General features: G+C 46.6%; 1 protein-coding gene across 4 annotated transcripts in view; it reads left to right on the top strand.

Moving 5' to 3' along the window:
• TNRC6A (trinucleotide repeat containing adaptor 6A) overlaps positions 1-24,227 on the top strand; it is a 70,498-nt gene that overhangs the window by 14,423 nt on the left and 31,848 nt on the right. For all 4 annotated transcript variants that reach the window (XM_066576538.1, XM_066576536.1, XM_066576537.1 and 1 more), the window contains exons 3-5: positions 6,059-6,149; positions 9,020-9,041; positions 21,690-22,004. In XM_066576538.1, the coding sequence (XP_066432635.1) occupies positions 6,059-6,149; positions 9,020-9,041; positions 21,690-22,004 (428 nt within the window). The remainder of the gene's footprint in view (positions 1-6,058; positions 6,150-9,019; positions 9,042-21,689; positions 22,005-24,227) is intronic.

Genomic DNA, 24,227 nt, shown 5'->3' with positions numbered 1-24,227 from the left:
GAAGGTAGAAATAGGAGCGATCTGCTGGAGCCCTGCACTCTGATAACACACCTTAGTTTTTATATGAAGGGGTACCGCGGGTTTTATATTTACGGGTTTCATTAGAACTTGTGAAAGAAATTGCGTTCCATTAAATGATTTCTGGGGCAAAGTACAACGACTCACAGGGGCGCCAGATGCCCCAGGTCAGTCACACAAATGTGTAGACTCCATGTGATGCTGCATACAGTGAATGACCGCTTCATTAGACAACACCGGCCCTTTCGTGATTGGGGCTTCCCTGTATGGAAATTATTCCTGTGACCAGCATCTACTTCTCTGTGGAACGGAGAGCAGCATAAAATCAGGTGACAAGTTTTCTGTGGATCAGTTTCAGTGTGAATCCACATTACATGGGAAAGTCCAGTGGGTACTGGTATATGTTGACGCCACCGGAAACATGGGGTTTGACAGGGCTCCCATGGAGGAACGCCCCTGTCACACCCCTAGCTTTGGATTGGTGCAAGAATTGAAGGTCCTGGAAGGTGGCCGCGCATGGACTGGCTTAAACTCACTGTCCTCTGCCACTGTAGCCTACCTGCAGCAGGGAGTGACTGTTCCCCCAGCACTGTATGGGCTCCCTGCTGTGGTGCTCTGCTGGCGGCGTCTGTCACACTGTTTTGTGGCCTCCCTGCTGTCCTCTGGCGTTACTCAGCGGCTGATGTCGGCAGTGCGTCAGTGTTCCCCCTGCGCTCTATGGGCTCCCAGATCTCTGCCTCCTACTGGGGTGTGCTACAGCGGTGGCCGGCTTTCAGTCAGTGTTACACAGCGCTTTCACCTCCATGCTGCAGCGCTGGCAGGGAAGGCGCCTGACGCCGCTGTGGTGTCCCTGCTAACGCCCCCCTTCTCTCTGGGGTGAATGAAGCGCTGGCCGGGAATGTGCTTCATGATGCTGGGGCTGCCTGCCTACAGCTGGGGCCGCGGTATGAACGCCTTCTGGCCAGCTGGAAAGGACCTTGCAGCTGGGGCTTACTGGGCTACCAGGACCTCCAGTCAATCCAGCTCTGCAGCCAATCACTTACAGGGGGCGTCACCCCTCTGTCAATCCGGACTCCACCGGTACTTCCTGGTGGAGTCAAGATACATTAGTACCAATCCAGTGATCTGAGTGACTTTCAATGGGGTCTGGCCATCTGTGCTGGACTAGCCGGAGCCTGGATGTCACTGCCAGCCCTGTGGGGGTTTCTCCTGCAGCGGTGTGTGGAGTATACAGAGAATTGTGATTCGAAGAAAAACATTCAGCAGAAGGGGATCTTGTCAATGGAAACTGCTTATCCCTTAAAGGTGTCAGGAGGATGTTGGGAATCTAGCTGATAAACAGGTGCTGCACAGCCGGGAAAACTGAAGCCAAATACAACACTGGGGATCCAACTAATGTGTCTGAAAGCACAGCTCCCCATTCCCTAGCACGGATGGGCTAGAACAGCGGGCAACCAGTCCCAGCGCCATTGTGTAAAAGAGAAATAAAGAAGACTCCAGTGGGCAATAGAGCGCAGTGTAGCGTACATGGGTATAACCCGTTCTCTGTTACTCACCTCATATTAGTTGCAGTGCAAAAAACAAGGCAGTATATGTTAAAAATTGTAAAACGCGTGGTCGCTGAGTGATTGTCACCACTGGATTATGTGATGAAAGGACCTACAACATCTTCCCTCAGACTTCATGTGGCTCTTCCAGATTTGGATCAGGAGTCTTTGCTCCTCAGGATTAGTAATTCAGACATGTTGTGGCCTTTTTGCCCCATAATGTTGGATCTTGCTGCCTAGCTGGTTGTATAGAGACTGACAGCGGGGAGCGGAGCGCTTCTGGGACTTTGATCCCGACATGAGACGACTATTACCACACAGTGGTGAAGCAGGAGCTGAAAGTCACAGGTCAAATGGCGATGATAGTAAATTGTGTGTTTTTCTTTCTGTGCATGTGCCTATGGGTTTAGATTAGGTCAGATGATTTGTTCTGCTAAACACCGGGTTTTGTCGCTCGGTAGGAGATGCATTTTTAGGAACTTGAATTCAGATAAGACTCCAGGTTCCTGAAGATCAAAGAGTGCCATCGTAGCGGGTGACAGCAGTTCTGTACTGAAGAGCCGGCTGTGTGTAAATACATCTAACACGGTGGCAAAGATCAAGTAGCGGCATCAAAAAGCCTTCACTGAAAACTAAACGGAAGCTATGTTTTTTTTCTTTTTCATTTCAGTTGACAGAAAGGAGTGCGGCATTCCCAAGCCTTCCGTGAGGCCCTCTTAATATCTGCATAAAAATACACAGTTGTTTATAGCAACTGCATAAAAAAATGCAAGTTTTTTTTGGTGCACAATTTGATCAAAATATGTGGGCCCATCTGACACGTCTTGGCAAACTTTAATGCAGTTATTAAGTACTGAAGCATGTGTGTTACTGTAGCGACTACTGAACAACTTCTCACGCAGTACGTTTTCGGGTGTCGTGTTTACACGGGCCAACAGTTGCCCAAAATGGTTAATTAGGCCGAATGCACATGGCCGGGTCGGAATCCGCATGCGGGATCCTGCAGCGGAATCCAACCCTGTGCCCGGCCTGTGACCCCCGTGTACCTGTCCGAATCTATAATGCGGATGTGCCATCGCCAGCCGATGGCGTGGATTCCACGGTCTGTCTGCAGTGTCAGCTGCAGACGGGCCATGGATCGGATGGTTGCCATTGACCTCAATGGAAGCCATCCGCACGGAATCCGTGCTGAAATAGAACATGCTGCGATTTTCCCTCCGCGAGCTGAAAATTGCAACGGATTTCCGATAGTGGGCATGGAAAAGCAATTTTCAATAACGTGTTATGGGCAGTAATTGCTATGAAATCTGGAGGCAGACGCCTTAGAGCGATTATTTAAGCAACTAGCAGCCCATGTAAAAGCACCCACACCCATTAACAGGTCTGTTATTCTTCCTGGAAATGTTTAAATGGGTTGGGTGCTACAGTTCCCCTGGTCAGCAGAGAACTTCCCCGTCAGCCCTTATTGGACACTATCAAATGGTGTAGGGAACGCGTTGGCAAAATCAACAGTAATCCTCAGTTTATTCATACATTTTCAAGAGGCATAACAGAGGAACAAGGGCGTTGTCAGCCATCTGATGGCGGACTCCAATGCAATCTCTATGGATGGCTGCGGGATTCTGATACAAACCGTCTCGGCCTGCGAACTACACAGTAATTCCTCTCTAACCGCGCAGCATTTACAGCAAGTGGTTAAATGCGACTATTTAGACAGATCTGCCTGGAACGGCGAAACAATTGTCTTATTGTAGTGGTCCAGAGACCAGGCAATAATGAAGGCGAGGGAATTATCAAAGGGCACGCTTAATCTTTCTACAATTTGGGTTTTGGAGCCTGGCAATTTAGAGGCGCTGGTAATTAAGGAGGAACGGTCTCCTATGAGCGCTCCGCTGTGTAATGAAGATGTTTTCTCTTTATTATTAATTGTAAACTAAGTAGAAGAGGGCCTTATTATGCCCCTGGTCCGCGGTACAGAGAAGTGCAGGCCCCAGCATTATTCCAGCCGCGTCTCTTGTGTAGATCTATCAGGAGCGCCATCACAGGAGGGGAAGCACTAATTTGGGTGAATCCTGCCCTGACATTTGTTTTGTTTTGCCAGAGTAAAGGAAAAACAGGCAATTGTTAGCACTTGGCAGAGACCTTCCTCCGAGATCATTTTGCTGCATTGATAAACATAAGGCTTTCCATGTAATACCAGGACGGCTCCAGTTGGCTAAGATGTTCATATGTCCCAATAGGACTTATGGACAGGCGCTGTCCTCATGAGAGAGCCCCTTTAAAGGGAATCTTTCAGCTACTTTGAGCCTCATAAGCTAAGTTTATGGACTTGAAAGTAGCTGACACGCTGAGTCCGGGGATGTAAGTTTTTAATACTTGTCTTCCCCGTCATTCCCCTGTTGGATCTCAAACCCGCCAATGCATTTCGACGGACTACATAGGCATCTGCTATATTGTCCCCTCGTTCTATGCTCACAAATATGTAGTTCAGTGGTGGGTTTAAAGCCGACACTTGGTGAATGGCAGGGAAGGTAAGTGGGAAAACTTACATCCCCGGACTCAGCGGGTCAGCTACTGTGAGCCCTTTAGCTTAGCTTAGATGGCTCAAAGTAGCTGACTGTAGCTTTAAATGGGCCAGTCCCACAGGGATAACCCCCTATCCTTATGACCTGTTTAGACATAGGGATGACGTAGGGGGGGGGGTTCTGCTAAAGAGCCCCATCTATGACCCAGAATAGATTTCCCCTGTAGTGACCTCCGTGAGGGACGTCCGTTGCTGATCGTTGCTTTCACTCTTTCTAGCATCACAACAGCTTAAAGCAGTCACATTCTCTTTTAAGGATGCGCTCACACGTAGCGGATTTTCAGCAGTGGAAATTCCGCCTTAAAATTCAGACCATTAGTGTGGATTGTGACGAGGAACCACAGCACACTTTACTCAAATGATGGGTGACGTCTGCTGTAGATCCGCACCAATGGTGCAGAATTTGATGTGGATTGTGGAGCAGATTTTTTCACTTTGGAAAATCCACTCCAAATCCATTCTGATTGATGCACCCTAAATGTGGTTTTCTTAACCCCCCTAACAGTTTTAGACAACCTGTGTTTGTTCTGAGAGAATAGAGCATGTTCTACTTCAACCAGCTATAGCTTTGATTCTATCAGGGCTATAGATGTGTTTGGTGTCATTTAAAATCTAAGATTCTTGTCCGTAGCCCTTAGTGAACCGGAGCTACAGCCGTTAAAAGTTTAACTGGAAATGCTACATTTACAGCTGTCTGTTTCAGTCAGTGTACAAGAGTACAGAGCAGAGGGGAACGGGAGACCAGCTCAGCACAGAAATGGGAGAATCACAGATCTTATCTCTGTTCCAGGGGAGGGGTGACATGAAGTTTTGTTCATGTTATCGCATCCCCTCCATCTCATCACTCAGAGAGCATATCTGCTCTCTGATTGTCACACATGGGGTTTTTTCCCAGTGAAAAGGACTTGTTCATCTAATCACTCCCCTACATTTTTAACCTAACAGATGCTGCAGTCATTGCAGACTGGGACATCTAAATGTTTTTACAGGAAAAAAAATTAAACCCTTTTTACCTTACACAAGCCTTTAAATATTAAAAAAAGACTACACAATTGGTATAATCACTTCCGTAACAACCCATACTATAAAATATTACATTTATCCAGCATGGTAAATTCTATTTAAAAAAAAAAAAAAAAAAGGTTTATGATCTCACTTCCTTGAAACAGGAAATATAATTAAAAAGTCATACCTCAAAATGATACCAATTAAAAACTACAAATTGTTCCACAAAAAACAGGCAGGAACAGCTCTGTATACGTTCCGGTCCTGGAATGTGGCCCCACATGTGTTTTTGTAAAAAAAATAAAAAAATTTTTAAGTGTTTCTATATTGTACAAAAGTGATAAAACATCTATAAATCTGGTGTTGTCATAATCGTACTAACCCGTAGAATACTGGTAACAAAATATTTATGCCACGCGGTGAATGCCATAGAAATCACAAATTACTATGGTAATATTGCAGTGTTTTTTTTTCCCATTGCCCCCAGTAAAAAAAAAAGGGGCGTTAATCTATACATTATATGTACCTGGATTTGGTTCCTTTAACAACTAGAACTTGTCCCACAAAAAACAAGTACTGCTATACCCACAAAAAAATTAAAAATCTGTGACCTCTGGAACACGAAAGGGGAAACAATTTACTGGCTCTTATGGCTAAAATTAGTTCTATCACTAAGGGATTGAGAATGCACTTCAGGCGACAGAGTTCTGCGCCAAATGTATTCACATGAGACATAAATTCAAAATCTACAATAAAAAAAAATTTTCGGGAGCCTTTTTTTAATTCTAACATGACTGTTGGGTTAATGACAAAGCCCCTCCAAAGTCGGCAGTAAGTTGTGCATTGTACGTTTTGCTGGTCTGACTGTCTTGTGTGCAGTTTGTGACACTTGTGTTTGCTTTAGGAGTACAGCGCCGGAGGAGGAAGTACAGTTAATGGAAGAAAAGAAAAACCGAAAGAACGATAAGAGAAGAAAGGAAGCCTCCTCTAAAAAGGTAACGTGCTTCTGCCCCCACCTCCAGCATCCATACAAGCAATTGTCTGTCAGCCGAGTCCGCCGGCTCGCCCATTGATTCTTTCTAATCATAGACTGCAAATGTTACTAATATTTCTATTTACAGTCCGCATTGCTGCCCAGTACACACGACAGCAGTCACTAGACGGCAATGATTTATTTCCTCCTTGACTGCACAGATGATAACAATGGAAATGTCTGGAAAATTGCAAAGTGTTTTCAAACAATCTACCATTAGTGGTTCAAAAATGAATTTCATATGAATGCACCTTTTCAGTGTCTAACCCCCTGAAATGATCACAGCACTTTGAGACAGCTTATGTTACTATGATAGTCCATGTGATCACTAGCAAAGGTGCAAATTACTTTAAATTATGGTTTTCTGCTGAAAAATAACTATAAAATGCTGGCCCACTAGGGGGTCTCATTTCCTCCAAATTTGCTGCCTGTTATGTGAAGTGCATGAAAAAACCCAGGAAGTGGAGGATGTGTTGTCACATACTGCCCATAGAAGTCTATAGATGAGAGGGTGAGAGAAGCAGAGACACTCCCATAGACATCATGCTGCAGCAGCTAATGAAAGCAATTTACTGCTTTACAGGTACTGGAATCACATCTTCACTGCTCAGTACTGCTGTACACTGTCTTCCATGTCGCTAGTAACTGTATGCTACAGAGGTTTAGCGGACAGAATCTTTAGTTTTTCCTATGTACAGTTTGTGGAGACATCATAGCAGCTATTCTACACCCATCGGCTCAGAGAGAACTTGAGAATGACATATACAGCCTGCTGATGGGAAAACTGGTGACCTTGCAGGATACAAGTCATATGAGCAGATAGTGTTCCTCATGTACACATACACCTGTATGCCTTATGGAAATAAATGTATAGTCATAATTTTATGACATTATATTGGTACATTTGCATATAAAATGCAGATAACTATTAGGGTTTATCTTGGATATGCACAAACATGCGTTATTTCTGTACATCAGTGGAGTCCTTTAGTAGGCCCTAGACTGGCCATAGAAAAATTATCATACCTAGCAACCCTGATACAGAAGCTTGCAAGCAAGTGACAAATGGGGCCCTTTATCTCGCCACCTTAATTGGCATTCACGGTGTTAATTACGGTGAACACATGCCCATAATAAAGTCTGCTGGCTCGAGTACTACTGCGGTATTGTAGCTAGATGCCACCGAAAGCTAGGGGTTTGACAGGGCTTCCATGTAGGAACGCCCCTCTCACACCCCTAGCTCCCGATTGGGTGAATGGCGCAAGGTCCTGCAAGTTGGGCATCAAGATACAATACTAGACATACACCCCGGCCGCGTTCCCAATACTGTCCTCCCCCATGCTGCTGCTCTCGGGAATGTGCGCGCCTCACCGGCTCTTACATGTGGGGACCGGCAGCTCTCTCAGCTGGCTTCTCACACACTGCATCACGAGCTGCACGGAAGCTAGCAGCAGTGACGTGGCGAGCGGCGGCTATCTGTGCTGCCTTGCATCAGGAGCCAGATCACCGACAGAAGGGCCGGTAGAGGGAGTGGAAGTGGGACGGTACAGCCGCCGCGGAATGAAGAGCAGCAGCGGGGAGGCCCGGGAGCCTTGGAGAGGGGCTGGGACTGCAGGGAGGCCAGGGAGCCTTGGAGAGGGGCCAGGAGCCGGGACTGCGGGGAGGCCAGGGAGCCTTGGAGAGGGGCCAGGAGCCGGGACTGCGGGGAGGCCAGGGAGCCTTGGAGAGGGGCCAGGAGCCGGGACTGCGGGGAGGCCAGGGAGCCTTGGAGAGGGGCCAGGAGCCGGGACTGCGGGGAGCCTTGGAGAGGGGCCAGGAGCCGGGACTGTAGAACTATACTGGCCTGCCAGCGGGAATCAAGAGCGGCAGCATAGGGTCGCCCAAGAAATGGTAGCCTCGGGAAGGAATGTGAACGGCCGGTGAGCCTGTCAGACTGGCATCAACCAGGAGCTTATATCGGGGACTGGAGCCAGGACATGAGAATTATAGTGGCCTGCCAGGACCTGCAGGGGAGCCATCTCTGTAGCCAATTGGCTTCAGGGGGCGTCACCGGGCTGCCACTCTTGCCTCCACCAGGACTTCGTGGTGGCATCAAGATACGTTAATACCTACAACTGCTATCAGCAACACAAAGGCAGGACGAGGGAATGTTCTCATGGCAAGTGTCTGTCAATAGTTCGTACTATGGTGACAAAGTGGTTAAAGGGGTTGTCCAGGGAGGCTTAATACTTACACAGACCCGCAAAGTCGTAAGCTTCACTCTCATCCTGGTTTCAACACCAGGTTACATGGTATGGCCTCTGTACCTTCATCGAGAGAGCGTACGCTTAGGCACCTCTTAATAAGTAAACCAGTCCTTCTGTCTCTGTACCAGCTGCAACAGGCAAGGGGGCTGGCTTAGTTATTCAAATGATCCCAGCAGCCAGCACCCTTAATGACGGGAATAGAAGGGTCATACTATGTGATCCGATGTCGGAATAGGGACAGAAATGGAGATTACAACGCATTGGGTCTGTGTGAGTATTTGGCCTTCTTTTGACAACCCCTTTTAGTATTCTAAGGCAGGGGTCCCCAACTCCAGTCCTCAGGGACCACCAACAGGTCATGTTTTCAGGATATCCTATAGTAAGAACCTCTGTGGCAATGTCTGAAGCACCGACAATAATTACATCACCTGTGCAACACTGAGGAAATCCTGAAAACATGACCTGTTGGCGGTCCCTGAGGACTGGAGTTGGAGAACACTGTTCTAAGGCAATACTGTATAGGCCTAAATATCCCTGGGCCTTGCAAACATTACAAGTTATTCATCATTATTATTTTCTGTTTCAGGTCTCTGATCAAAAAAACAAAGGTAAGCTGTGTCTTCACTATCCACCGCATAATTGGCTGCAATGCAATTTATTGTTCTAGTTGGAGACGCAGGGTGGCTTTTGGACACAGGATAACATTTTGTATACATAATCCATATAAAAGACTTGAGAAGTCTGTACCGAGTTGCAGTAGGTTTATAGCACATTATAACACACAGCTGCATTCACAATTCTGCCATTTGCTGTGACCACTCCATATTCTCTGCTTGTATGAATGGATTGTGCAGGGTTAAATAAAGATGAATGATTTTCTTCCAAAAACCATACCACTTCTGTCCACAGGCTGTGTCTGGTATTGCAGTTCAGCCCTATGTTCTGTAGTGGAGTTGAGCTGACTCCACCAGCAGAATGGCGAGTACAGCTGTGAAATATGATGCAGGATATATAACTCATGATCAGTAAATAATGTATGTACACTGTGATTCCACCAGCAGAATAGTGAGTGCAGCTCTGGAGTATAATACAGGGTGTAACTCAGGGTCAGTACAGGATAAGTAATGTATGTACACAGTGACTCCACCTGCAGAATAGTGAGTGCAGCTCTAGAGTATAATACAGAATGTAACTCAGGATCAGTACAGGATGAGTAATGTATGTACACAGTGACTCCACCAGCAGAATAGTGAGTGCAGCTCTGGAGTATAATACAAGATGTAACTCAGGATCAGTACAGGATAAGTAATGTATGTACACAGTGACTCCACCAGCAGAATAGTGAGTGCAGCTCTGGAGTATAATACAGGATGTAACTCAGGATCAGTACAGGATAAGTAATGTATGTATACAGTAACTCCACCAGCAGAATAGGGAGTGCAGCTCTGGAGGATAATACAGGATGTATAAGATAATTAGGCCCTCTGCACACGGGCAGAAATTCTGCGGCGAGATTTCCCGCAGAATTTCCGCCCCTGGACGTCTGCATAGGATTGCATTGCAAAATGCAATCCTATGCAGGCGGCCGTGATTTGTCCGCGTGAAAATGCATAGCATTTGCAAATATACTCTTGTGGATTCTGTCTACTGAACATCCTTTAGAAGAATGAACAAGATTTTCATGTTTTGCTTTTTTTTATATAATCATTATTAATAAATTCTTTATATTTCTATGATGTGTGTAATCTAATTCCATAGTAATGGATGTTAAACACCCAATTATCCTACTGGGTGGTTGCAGTAGCTGAATGATCTGGGTTGTGTGTTTACGGCCTCTACTGTTATTACTTGTAGCCTAGCACGCGGCTTACACGGTTTCACTTTCCATGAAAAGCTTTAGCCTGTGGGTAAAATTGTATCGCAGATGACAGATTGGTAATAGTTACACTAAGGGCCTGTAATAAATCAGAGCCGTGCCTGATTGTGTAATACCTTGTAGTATCCCGTTACACTGTTGGAAGAGGTAATCGATAATGGAAAGTAATGTCCGTTGTAGTGCAGTTTTGTGTTGACTATGTATGTACATGCGTCGGCTCCCACCCCGCTTGTTGCGGCTCCAGTAAAGCACTTGCATGTTTTGCTATTCCTGCAGATCTTTGTGTAGTACAGTTATCGCTACACGTCTGTTTATCCTTGATAGAACCATATGATCTCCTTGGTGAACTGTCCCTGTTACATTGAAGCGGCTGCGCTATCTGCAGGCAGCCTGTCCTACAGCAGACTGATGGAGAATTTATTGATTGTAAGCCCCTGCTCCCTCTGGACTTACCACACCGGTTGGCGGTCCTATGCTGTGATTGGCAGGCTTCGCTTTTTAAGTGTTCTGTCAATTATTGGGATCACCCACTTGACTCGAATGTCCAAAGGTAGCCGGGATTAAATCAATATGTTTCAAGTTGTGCTGAATCTTTTTTCATTAGACTATAAATCATATGTAGCCCACTGCCCGAGGATCGAAACACGCTCAATGTGACAGCTTTCCTTGTAACTACTCTGGGAAGTTTGACAACTGATACAAAAGCATCATCTGTGGCAATCCGCTCTGATCTGAAAAAAGTAGAAAAAGTGGGGCACAAATGGTGTTAAGAGGAAAGATAAGCTGGGCGTCTATACACGGGCTGACGTCAGCTCTTTAGAGGAGTGCGGATCAGTGAGAATGGCGCAAATTTTAAAAGGGCTTTACACAGGCTGCTGCTGGCCATGTGGGGCATGAGCGATCATTAGTACGTTGGCTTATCTCCAAGCCAGTATCATTGTTGCCAGCACATCCACTGTTCACATAGGAAATGTGCTGCCAAAAACTACTTAATTTTTTTTCTTTCTGCAGTGTAAATGGCCCAATCAACCAGCAAATGAGCGTTTGCCCATTCATCAGCTAAGTGGGGGCACATTTACAAGGCCCCAATGATAGGGCAAATTAATGTTTGTGCTGCATCGTTGACTCATATTAAAGGGTCTTAAAGGGGTTTTCTGGGACTTGTACTATTGATGACCTATCCTATAGCGCTGTCTGTATTGCAGTGGCCTGGATTGGTATTGCAGGCACAGCTCATCTCTTCTGTTGCTATGGGGATGCTTTTCCTACCCGCAGTGACGTCAGGTTGAATGCAGCAATGGCAGCATTTGCTTGACTGCCAATCCATTCATTTCAGTGAGGCTGACGAAAATAGCTGAGCCCTTTTATTGAAAATGAATAGAGCGGCACTGTGCATGGGCAACCAGCTCTCCATTTACACTCCACTGCAGGGGGTACAGTGAACACACAGTAGGGGGGGCACAGCACCCCTGTTTTTAGGATTGGTACAGGCCTCGGTGGTGAGATCATACTCATCACCCATCTTAGTACAGCCCCTTGAAGGGTCCTTTTAGATGGGACAAGCCCTAATATAAGATGCGCTTGTTTATATGGGTTTCACACAGGCCAATACAACTGTATAGCGATTAAATGTTCTTTAATAATTGTTGGCCCTCCAAACGTTTTCACTGTCGTCAGCGGTACATCCAGTTTTCGGTAGCATAAAAGATGCAAGTTGCGGGCTAATGAGCGTTCGCTTGTCAACTCATCACGGGGAAATCATCAGGAACGAAGGTTTGTGTAAACGCTCATTCAGCCAATTATCTGCCCGCGTAAAAGGCTCTTAATTCCTGAGGTCCATCGTGCTTTTCCTGTAAGTTTGTGTGCAGGACTCTTGCAGCCTCCTCGGGGAGGGAAGTTTCTGGTTGTGTCAGCCTTTTGTTAATGGAGTGAAGAAGCGCTTGTTGGCCGCGGTCCTGCTGTACTTCAGCTTGGAGGGAGTTTGATTTGTTGCTGACCGAGTAAATGTGCCTTATGCAGATAAATGTCTGTAGAGGATGTTGCTGCCATAATGTGCTTCCACTCTTACAGCTCGGTTTCCCTTGGATATATGAGATGTGAGTGCTGTAATCCCAGGAAGCCATAGCAGAGACTTGTCTTGTGAAGTCCAAGCCCTCGCTATGTATCAGCAATTGGTGTGTGATGACTGCTAGAAGTGACTGAACGACAACCCATTAAATGACCTGCACACAAGTGCGACTTATTGCAACCGCTCCGCTTTCACGGCTACAGGGTGTAGAACAGAAAATAGAGTTCATTGACCCCCTATGAAAAGCCGTGGTACGCTTAACGGCATATGAATGGAGCAGTGGCAAAGCATGCATCCTACTGCCTCCCCTCCACGGTACTGCTGGAGATTGCCAGTGGGGTGCGCTCCGTTATTGTCTTGGGCAGTTCCATAGAGGTGAAGGAAGTTGCAGCACGGCTACTTGGCTGCACACAAAACCGGGGAATATGGGACCCAGATTCTCATAAGTAGGGTTCCAGCCATTGGGACACTCGGCCATCAGATGCTTATCCACTATTCTGTGGGTAGGAGATAAGTTGAAAACTTTGGGCAACACCTTTAACAAGGACCTGTCATGTCTACCTTTTATATGGGACGACTATTGGCTGAATAATCACTCAAAAGAGTAAATTCAAACGATAGTCGTGCATTGTAAACATGGCCACCGGCAGGGTGGCGCGCTAACCAAGAACAGCCGCTGGTTGTCAGAAGTTGTCAGGCGTAAAGTCACAGTCCTTCCTATTTCAACAACTTGCTTACAGATTTCCTAGAGCCCCCCCCTCTAAGAACGAGATCTCGCAAACGACTAATAAGCAATCGTCACCATGTAAAAGCAAAGGACTTTTCTGATTGAGCGTCTGAACGATGCTTTGTGTAAAGGGACCTTAAACCATCCTATTCTCCATGAAAGAATTCTGGGGCAAAGAAAAGTGCGTTGTGCTGTGCCTTCTGAAAACGTATGAATAAGTTGACAACTGGGTATTACCATTCCTCTTCTCCAAGAGGTATCAACGCTGATTGGACAGTTTCAAACTAGATACAATCCCAAGTGGTAACACCTATTTGTCAATTTATTCATAGATTTCCAGGAGGGATAACAGAGGAACAGTACAACTCACGAAGATTTTTAATGGGGAATACAATATATACAATTCTTTCCCAAAACACACGTCAGGACAGCAGACCGCTCCTCTTTAATCGCTCAATCTGGCTATTAGTAAGTGCGTACACAGTTGTGCGATCCTCGGTGGCCAGCGTAGCGAGTCCTGTGGGTATACGTATGTTCCTAGGTAGGCATTCAGTCACCAGCACACTTATTAACATGATCGCGTGACTTCCTTCATAAATGCTTATACCACTTGTTAGGTGCGTGTCCCTCGTGCCGCTCTCCCCATAGAAGTTACAGCGGATAGCCGGATACTCTCTACGTTAACTTTTTTTTATTTTTTTTTTTATAAATGTTTTTATCAACCAAGTCGGGACATACACCCAACAATGCAATAATATCAGACATTATTAGCATTTTCACTGTCCGGAGTCTGCACCGAGATCCATCATATAACATAAGCCATCTGTGACTGTCCATTAGCAGATAAAAATAGGGACATCATCCCAACTTACATTTTTCCAATAACGGAAAAAGAAAAAACAAAAAAGAAAAAAAGACAAAAACAAGATCTAGACCTGCTATGGCTACAAAGTTATACATCGTCTCTTCTTCCAGTTTAATATTTACTTGCCAAGCGAACCTATTATTATTGCACCTATTTGTCTAAAACAGACTCTCGGCCTATGTATCGGAGACCTGCCAAAGAATACGGAGGGCCCCCCCCCCCCCAATGGCAGCAGCCAAGTGCATTCACACTTGGATAATGTGTTACTGCTTCATTCATCTGAATGGGTTTTGCAGAAATCCATGTGCCGGCCGCCACAACTACCCCATTCAGATGAAAGAAATGGATCTTTAGTCAAACTCCTGCAACAAACGCTGTGCAGAAAGCCCCGACTACGCCTCCACGCCAATGTATCACTCCCTCCATCCTGCTTGTTGCCATCCTGGCTATTGCTTCTCTAGAAAATCTGTTTAAATTCCTCAGTGACCGTCCTGCAACACTGCGGTCCGAACAACCCAGACGGCTTCTGGAATGTTCCGAGCTCGCTGCCCGATACTGTAACATTCGGCAGGCGACAACAACATAAGGGGCAGTTAGGAAATCGCGTTGTGATGCACCAACCTCTCGTTTTCTTGCCTCACAACGGAATGGCGCAATTAGCTTTTCCTTCCTACACTTCATTTTGTAACCTTAATATAAAAAAGAAATCAAAACATCCGGTCCAAAACAGAAAAGGGGGAACTTCAGCAGGTAAATATAAAGTCATGTACTCTAGTACCCCGGCCCTCTCTAATTCTTGTGATCCAGTCCTGGGTATCAGCAGCTGCCATCTTGCTCCCTCTTTTGCGTGTATGGATGCATGATGTCAGAACTTGGCGTGAATGTGGGTAACACATTTCCGCAAGAGCAATGATTTTCACCCGCTGGCCCTCTGTGGAAGTCGTAGGCTGCATGTCCACGGGCGTGATTCCACAGTGCTGCCACGGCATCCACGAGCGGAGAATCATAACGATTCTCTGCTCGCAGGATTCAAATCGCAGCATACTGTGATTTGCCGCGATTCCCCGTAGTGAGCTTATCTGTCAGATAGGCTCAGTGTGGAGACACCGTCAGCTGTCTCCTGCTCCCTGGCGGCAGCTCCTGCGGTGGATCTCCCTTGGGCAGGCAGCTGTAGGCACCAGCTAATCTTAAGATGGCTTTACAGGGACAACTATCGCCCAAAAGTTTGCCCAATAGAGCGAATGTATGTAACGATTGTTTTTTTTTTGTTTTTTTTTTAAACGCCTCCACCAACTGAGTGACGAGCGAGAATTAGTGTATTTAGTCTCTTCCTTTCCGCATGCCTGAAGATAGCCGCTGGTTGATTCTCGCCTAGTGTAAATGGGTATTATCGTTGCCTATCTGCGCTTGTTCAACGTGCGCCTTCCACCGAATGTGTATTGGCTCCTGCTGCCTTCTGAAACATTTGCTCTCCCACTTAAAACTCATTGGTTCCCAAAAATACATGCAAGTGATCCGTGACTGACAAGTCCCTGCTGGTCTTTAAAAGAACACTCGCTGGTGCCATCTCTGGATGGTGTTGGTCGTGCAAGAGACAACAGTAAGTGTTCACTCAAAGACCGCTCGCATGCATTGAAGTGTGTTCAGTGGACTCGCAGCCAATGAGTGTGCGCTGGGGGAGGCATCATAAGTTCAAGTACACGCCAACCAAAGAACGCCATGCCCCGTAACTAGTCGACAAACAGTATTTCTGCCCGTGTAAATGGTCCCAACAATTCATTGCGAGGGTGAACAATCTGTAAAAGCGCACAAACAGACCTTTGGACACTTTAGGAACGATCTCAGAGCCTTATTCAGGCGATAATTGTCCTGTTTAAAGTCACGGACATCAACCTCATTATTCACAGAATGGGGGATAAATGTATGGTCGCTGGGACCCTCGGGGATCGTGAGAATGACGCATGCAGAGTTCCCATACTTAATGGTGCGGGGAAGCCTTTGGGTGACGACTGCTCCTTTCACTCTATGGAGCTAGCAAAGCAGCGTGGTTGGCGATTGCCCTCAGTCCCATAGAAGTGCATGGAGCCGTGGTTGTGCATGTTCACCACCTCTCTATGCAGGATAAGGGTGCAAGTAACATCTGGGGATGTCTCGGACTTGCAGCTTGTCTGCTGAAAACCCACATGTGGATTGGCCTCATTCAGTGGGTTGTGAACTGACACTAAGGTACGGTTTTTGTTTTTAGCCGAAGCCAAAAGTGGATTCAGCAGGAAGGAGAAGTAGAAGTCTTCCTCTAATACTTCATTTGCTTTGGAATCCACTCCTGGCTTGGCTTTAAAAAATAGGAAAAAACTCCAAAACCTGTGTGTCTGATGTCAGCCTAGAGGAGTTGTTGGGGGTTGGTAACGTCCTTGTCTTGCTTTTGCAGCTAGTAGGACTTTCAACCTAGGGATGTTTAAGTGGTTTACATGTCGCCTATATAGCGCTGCCCACAGTTCGGAGGGGACAGGAACTTTGCAGAATTTACAAAAAATAGGGGTGTGGCTTGTTAGGAAGGGGGCGTGGCTGCCCCGAACCAACATATATATACTCTGCGCCAAGAATTTACGTAAGTTATACCAGATATCGACGTCGGCTCCTAGCGTACAAAGCAGTCGACATACGCCTAATATGTAAAGACGCGTGCAGCCCTTCAGATATTAAACACATGCAGACGGAGATAAGACAGCGTGTGACGCGCCGGTGGTTATCTACCCACAATTCCCCAATGTGTCTATTCACGTGGACAATTTTTTTTCTTTATTTTTTTCGTTGACGACTGGTCTATGTAAGGAGAGGGAAAAAACGCAATGAGCCATTCTCTGACCAGAATTGCCCATTCAAGTCAATGGGTGCGTTTAAAAACGAGCGGGAAGCTCTTGCAAGCCGTAAATGTACTGTTGTTTTTTTCATGCACCTGTTGACTTCAATGGGAGTTTTAAATTGCCACATTCCCTTTTTTTTTTTTTTTTTTTTTTGGGACACGTGTGAAAAACAGACAACTCGCACTTTAAAACTGCAAGAAGTGAAGAAAAATTGATGTAAACTGCACGTACACTGGGGCAAAATTGGTCACTTTCTCACTGACTGACACTGCACTGGCCCGTGTGAAAATAGTTTTAAAGGTGTTATGCAAAATTAGAAAAATGTCATCTTTCTCCCCAAAACAGCTCCTCTCCTGTCCCCAAGTTGTGACTGGTATTGCAGCTGCCTTCCTTTCACTTTATTGAAGTTGAGCTGCAATACCAGATAAAAGCAGTGGATGGGGGTGGCGCTGTTTCTGAAATCCATGCTCAGCAAATCCTGGACACCCCCTATTAAGCAACATTACTATTTATGCTTCAGATCTCTGGACTAGAAATAAAACACTTCCTTCACTTCAAGACCGAGCGTCCTATGACGAGTACACAGCGGTAGTAAAACGGTTAAATGCTTGTCCACCGAGGAGCCGCTGGTTAATTGCCTGCTGGCATTTTTCTGGAGCAGTCAGAGAATTATCTCCATCGCTTGCAGCCTCTCTAGCTGCTATCTGCTTGACTGGCTGCTTTGGCTGCCACGGGGTTAAGTTTTCCCTGCGGTCTGCGGGGAATGGCTATGAACCGCTCGCCGTGCATGACAATGGACGCCTTTAGCCCGGCTGTTCAGTTCTGGCTTCAGTGAGTTAATCGCCTGGCGTTCACTGAAGCTATTTTGCAGAGCGGCTCGCTGGGACGAGGACTGCAGACATTTTTTTTTTTTTCAGCCTAATTTCTAGTGCGGCAGCTTGTGCGTGCGGCGGGCTTCCTGCGCGCGCCCTTCAGCGGTCCCCGGGAGCCAGGAGCGTGCTGCGGTCCGCCTGCATCTTCCTGCCGGAGCTGTTTTTACCAGCAGTATTAATGCTCAGACAGCTGCCGTTATTTATTAGAAGGGAGGGAGAAGTTGTCCGAACGGGCCCCTCCGTCAGGAGGAGTTGGCAAACAGGGCTTTCACAGGAGTAAAATGACACCATGCTTCTCCTCCATTTTCTCATGAAATCTGCAGAGTGGGAAAGCAACAGGAGTTGGAAACGTCTTTCCTTGGATCGCCGCGGTTTAATTGGCGTCTCGCAGGCTCCCCTTTTGGATTTCCGTCAGGTTTGTGTCCGTCGCTGCCTTTCCCTCGTCTCGTCTCCGTGTTTTGTTTTGGTTGTTTGTTTTGCATCGTGCGATTGTGCAGTAAGAACGAACGCAGAAATGCCGTTCACAAAAGCCCTTTGGCAAGACGCAAACAAAGCGCCAGAATGAGCGAAGGCAGACGCTGCAAGCAATGTGCATCAGAGGCGGCTGCTGCCAGCGCTGTGCTAATGTCTGGAGGCGTCATTCTAACAAGGGGGGACTTGGCAGCCGGGAAGCTGCAGCTCTTAACAAAGGCGTTATAGTGCGCCGGTCCTTGCGAGGAGCTGTACTTTTCCTTGCAGTTTGCTTAAGGTGAAGCGCTGCTGGCAGGTCCTGCAGGGAGCTGCTGCTTGTGAAGGGGTGCCAGCTGCTACGTTCTGCTGGTGTCTGTAGATCTATGTGTCTCCACGTCCGATGGCGGAGCTTTTAGGTGGTTTGTTTTTGCAGGGTACTGAGGTTTACGTGCAGATAAATGGCTCCCAGCGATCGGACAGTAGGGAGTGATGCTGCGCCGTCGCCGCTGCTGCTTTAGATAAGTTTTCTTCTGCATGCCTCTCCGGTGACTCATAATTGGCTGGAAATGGAAACGCGACGATACGGCTCGAATTAGCTGCTAGTCATTCAGCGTCTTTACAGAGCTTGGTGTTTACCTACAGCCCCACATGGGAATAGGACTCCCAGCATGCTCTTCATTAGAACAGTAGTCTGTAACTTGCTGGGAGTTGTAGTCTGGCAACCGATTTTCAGATCACCGGATTGGAGCATCAGTATAAAGGGCAGTGGCTGATGACTTGTGGCAGGTTCAGTCAATCATTTGGGCTGGCCGTGTACTATCCAGCTTTCTCAGAAGCCCTACGCTGCATGTCCTACTCTCATCCATGAGGATAGGAGACGTAGGGATTTTTTTTTGCGCATGGACCATTCGTTGGCGTGACGGAACCGCTATGTGAATGACCCAGTTGGCTATTATGGGTCTGAGTGCTGTCCGTGGCATACACAGACCACACAACGGGCCGAAAGCCAGGACCATGTGAATAGGCCCTTAGGCCTTAATTCAGACCAGCATGCCCCGATTTGAATCCATGTCTGTATGTCATCCATATACATTGCTTTCTGCTGCTTTTTTTATGCACCTATTGACTTGAATGGGAGACCGCCGACCAGACTAGGACATGCCACAATTCTCCTTAGGCTTGTCACATTTGGTTTCTGGGTTATGAGCGAGCGCAGCAGCGGCCGGTTACGTTGCCAAACTTATCGGGCGTTGGCTTGTATTTAAAGAGCCACCAATCATCCTGCAGCAGGAGGAACGGAGTGCTTGTATCCAGCAGCTGCAACACCCCAGAAGTAGGTGCCGGCTGTCTTGGTTTAGGGGTTTTGGACACCCAGCTTTCCCTTTTTGTTTTTTTTGTTATTGAAGGAAGTTCGTAACGGCGCGGTGTTGTGTTACCAAAAATAAAATCGGTGCCGTTTTAAATACTGTTGTGGAAAAAGCCGTAGGCGTTACGGGAGCGAATACTGTTATTGTTTAACAGAGAAATTTGTGGAAACGGGCTCAGGATTTCCAATCCAGACTGAATATTTTAGCGTAAATTGCACTTTCGTTCTGCGTCTGACTTATTGATGGTCTGTCAGTACAACCTCTTCCCCGAGTCGTCATTTCTGAGATCTGCAGTCGGCTGTGAAATTGCTCCTGTGGCACAGAGGTGACGGGTGCGAGTGATTAGCTGTGGAGGGGCTATAGGTTCCTGCATGCAGCACCCCGGGCAGATCACTGCCATTGTTTGTGCGGCCGGCCGCTTGGTGTTTTGCTGCAGTGGTTTTTCAGGAACTTGTATAATAAACACTAAGCCGTGTGTGTGTGTGTGTGTGTGTGTGTGTGTGTATGTATATATAATATATATATATATCCATTTCACGACTAAGTATATTGTGTGTAATGGTGATCGTTTTTTAATAAATACAGATGGTCTATTAGTGATATGTATTTGTGTGAGACAATATCCTATTAAGGCCTCCTTTACACGACCGTATGCCTAAAGCGCTGCGTGTATTACACACCGGTTTATAGCAGTGAGTGCACTGCGCATGAAAGTGTCATGCGGAGTGCAACTTTTTTTTTTCTTCGCCGCTCTGTCTCATAGGGTTTGTGTAGCATCATTGCCCATACACCATGTATTGTGTATGAATAGCGGTGCATGCGCTACCCATAGTAAAGAAGGGGGCTCGCACCGCGTTATACGCTCTAAAATAGAGCATACTGCGTTCTTTCACGCGCGTACTTACAGGCCGTGTTTACACGCTAATGTGAACAAATCAATGAAAGTCCATGTACTTCCATTGACTCCACCTCTTGTCATGTGGTTGCGCATCGTTTTTACATGAGCAGATGATCCCAAATGTTTGTGCACCCCATCTTCTGGCCATGTGACATGTTGCCAGTCGCCTCACAAATGAACAGACGCTGGTTGGTCCGGTGATTTGCATTTTTCAGGATGTACCAAAAATGTATCAGCAGCACCTTCCCTTTGTAAGCGATGAACGTGTGAAGGCCAGTAAAACAAGTTTCTTAGCTTGCTGATTACACACAACGGGAATGGCGCCATTCTTGTTTGCCCGAGTGAATGAGTTGAAGATGTCACCAGCTCATTCACACTCATGCAGCCCGTTTAGACAGGCAGATCATCGTTGAGAATCACGAACTTCTCATTCAGTGTTTCACAACAATTATCGTTTACTTTCATTGGTTTGGACGAATTTTTGGAATGGTAATCGTTCCCATCCTAACTTGCGGTGTTTATAGTTTAGGTAACATAGAATCCGGGGAGCCCCTTTTCATACTTGCCCGGTCCCCGTTTCCTGCAATGTCCCCCTGTGAAGATGGCATGCAGACGGGCAAGGATGACTCTTCAGAAGGCTGTGCACACACTCCCATTCATCTCTATAGGAGCATGTGCGTACAGCTTTCTGAAGAATCATGCATGCTGTGTGTGCACTGATTTGGCCAGGGGACACTACAGGAATGGGGTATGAGGCACGGCTCCCTGGACTCAGTCACCTAAACTACAAGCACCATAACTTAGTTTATGGAACTTAGAGTTGGTTACCAATTTCCTTTGAGGCCCCTTTACATGGAATATCGACAGTAAATGAGTGCTGATCTTGATCGGCGCTCTTTTATCAGTCATATCCTCATCCCCCATTTATTTTAATCACTGTCTGCAGCACATCCCCCATTCACATTGGGGATGGGGGGGGGGGGGTGCTGCCAGAAGTGATCAGCTGATGAACAAGCATTTGGCAGCCAATGGCTAAGTTTTGCACATTCACCAAACGTAGAGTAAAAATGAAATGTGTTGTCAGAAGCCGATTCACAGAGGGTACAGCTACTTATTTGAAGTGCTATATGGGAATACATAAGGGGTTGGGGCCGCACAGGCTCACATACCTGGTTGATGCGATTGTACATCTAATCAGCTGAAGTCATTGCAGTCTTTGTACAATATGATGGCTAATGATTGTCCCTTCCTCTTCTGCTCACCATACAGTGCCAGAACAAATACTAAGCCAGCCTCAGCCTGTCAACGGGAACAGTGGCATTTCCACCGTAACCAGCATTCAGAATAATAATGCCAAGCGGCCCACAGCACTCACTCCGCAGCAGCAGCAACTGGTGTCACGTTATCCTCCCCGTGAAGTACCACCGCGATTCCGACTCCAGGAACAGAAGCCTCTTGTGAAGCGTGGGCAACAGATTCCCGGCATAGCTGCCAGCCTGGGTTTAGCCACTAAAGTATTAAACCAAGAGTCAGAAAGCCGCACTGTAGTGTGTCAGGAGCGCACATCAACTGAAAATCAACCAGGTAATTATCCCACGTTAAACTAGATTTACCTTATTCCATCTGTCTCGGTTTCCCACTGCCTGTCGAAAAACTTTGACGTAGTGTTATGTGATGAGCAGCAGAAGGACTGGGATGGAGTTCAGGAGGTTTGAATATTAGATAGCCGTCCATTTTTATGTTCTTGGATGTGGCTTCACAAGAGTAAAAGGAGTTGCCCCGTTGAAAAGTATTGATGGCCTATCTGCAGGATAAGCTATCAATAGTAGATCATTGAGAGTCTGCTCTCCGGGACACCCTCTGATCAGCTGTTAGCCGGGTTTGTGCGCTTATGCGCTCTGCTGTTTTTTGTCCGAAACAGACAGCTCCATTCCTCCTGCAGTGGCCAGGTGTGGTGGTATTGCAGACAAAGTCTCCATTCACTTCAATGGGGAGCTGTGCCTATAATACCAAATCTGGCCACTGTAGTGGGAATGGAGCTGTTTGCTTCCTGCAAAAATCAGCTGTGATGAACTGCTGATCAGAGGGGTTCCCAGGTAGCAGACCTTTGCTGATCTATTCTCTAATATTACAGAAACGGTACTAGTCGGCTGCGCTAGATTTTTCCGTCCAAAAGAAAACGGACAAAAGCTAGCCTTACGTTGTATCTTTTATTTCCTCTGTTTGGGACATCCCATTTTTTTCCCTTCCTCGCATGTCTGGAAGGAAACTAGGAAAAAAATTCCCTGTCACCAATGAGTTAAAAGGATTGTCCAGTATGGGCAACCCCTTGTTTTTATTGATGTGTTTTGCTTTTAACTGCTAAGACTTTGCATTTACACGAGACACAACAACCCAAGAAGCACTTAAATAATATATAGGCTCCCAGCCTGCCATGTAATGTAATTGGTGTAAAGCCGAAATAAATGGCATCTCCTCTCCTGGAAATGCTTTTTATCTCAATGCATGAGATTGGATCCAGATTGGCTTCAGAAAATAACTCCCCTTCCGCTGGTTACATATGATACAAAACCGTTCCACGAGATCACAAACTGCTTAAGGCCGCCCGCTCATGGGCGGTACGTTATAATGCAAGCGTATTTCTTCCACGGGAGTGCACTTTAGTAACCGTGATTTTCTGCGATGAACCTGTTGTAAAAGGTTAATCGCGGTGTATTTCCGCTCGTGTAAATCGGGCTACGCCTTCCATAGTTATCCTATGGAAAGCATTTCATGCGTCCCCCGCGTGCGGATTATTGTCACGGAGATCACAATGAAGAATCACCTGTGGACAGGAGGCCTTACTATTTCCGGGTTGCCCGATATCTTATTTTCATGTCTGTTGCTTTCTCCAATGCGGTTGCACATTAATAATTACCATCTCCGGTCTGTCAGGGCTCATTCACATGGTATATTTGTGCTGCGTATTATTAAATCCCCTTTGATTTGCACTGGGGTATCTAAATGAGTGTATTATTCACACAACGTTCACATTACACACCAGAATACCCCATTGAAGTCAATGGGAATACGCAAATAATTAGTCAATACGCATGTTACATATGTATTTACTAGAGATGAGCGAGCATACTCGGTACGGCGATTTTACTCGAGAGAGCATTGCCCTTTTCGAGTACCTGCTGGCTCGTCCCTGAAGATTCGGGGGGGCCGCGGGGTGGAGAGAGAGCTCTCTCTCCCTTCCGATCCCCTCCACAACCCCCCGCTGTCCTCCCCCCCCCCCCCCCCACGAATCTTCAGGGACGGGCCAGCAGTTACTCGAAAAAGGCGATGCTCTCGAGTAAATCGCCTTAGAGTATGCCCGTTCATCTCTAGTATTTACTGTGGTTTTTTTTTTTTTTTTTTGGCGCAGGTAAAAACAAACATACATCCAGGGCTATATGCACACAGAATATGCAGTGTTTTGGCACATGAATACGCTGGCTATTCATGGACTGAAAGCTACATACATCCATGTGAATGAGCCCCATGAGGAGATTGGCACACTTTGGCATGCCACCTCCTCCCCATTTCATCATGATTATCAGGCGTTTCAGGGTTTTTTGTAAATTAAACCTTTAAACTACAAGGGGAAGTGTACAATTTTCTATTTAGAGGGGGGGTTATTAGGACAGGTTTCTGCCATCCTGCAGAGTTTGGTTACAGCTGGTCCTGAAGTGTACGGTAGCAGCGGCCACTCCTCCACTCACTTTAATGGGACCACCAGGGATAGCATCACTTCTTCATTCATTTAAGTGGGACCAGCAGAGA

The sequence above is a fragment of the Eleutherodactylus coqui genome, chromosome 8 (genome assembly GCF_035609145.1).
Source record: "Eleutherodactylus coqui strain aEleCoq1 chromosome 8, aEleCoq1.hap1, whole genome shotgun sequence".
Taxonomy (NCBI): Eukaryota; Metazoa; Chordata; class Amphibia; order Anura; family Eleutherodactylidae; genus Eleutherodactylus; species Eleutherodactylus coqui.
This window is presented reverse-complemented; position numbering and strand designations above follow the sequence as displayed.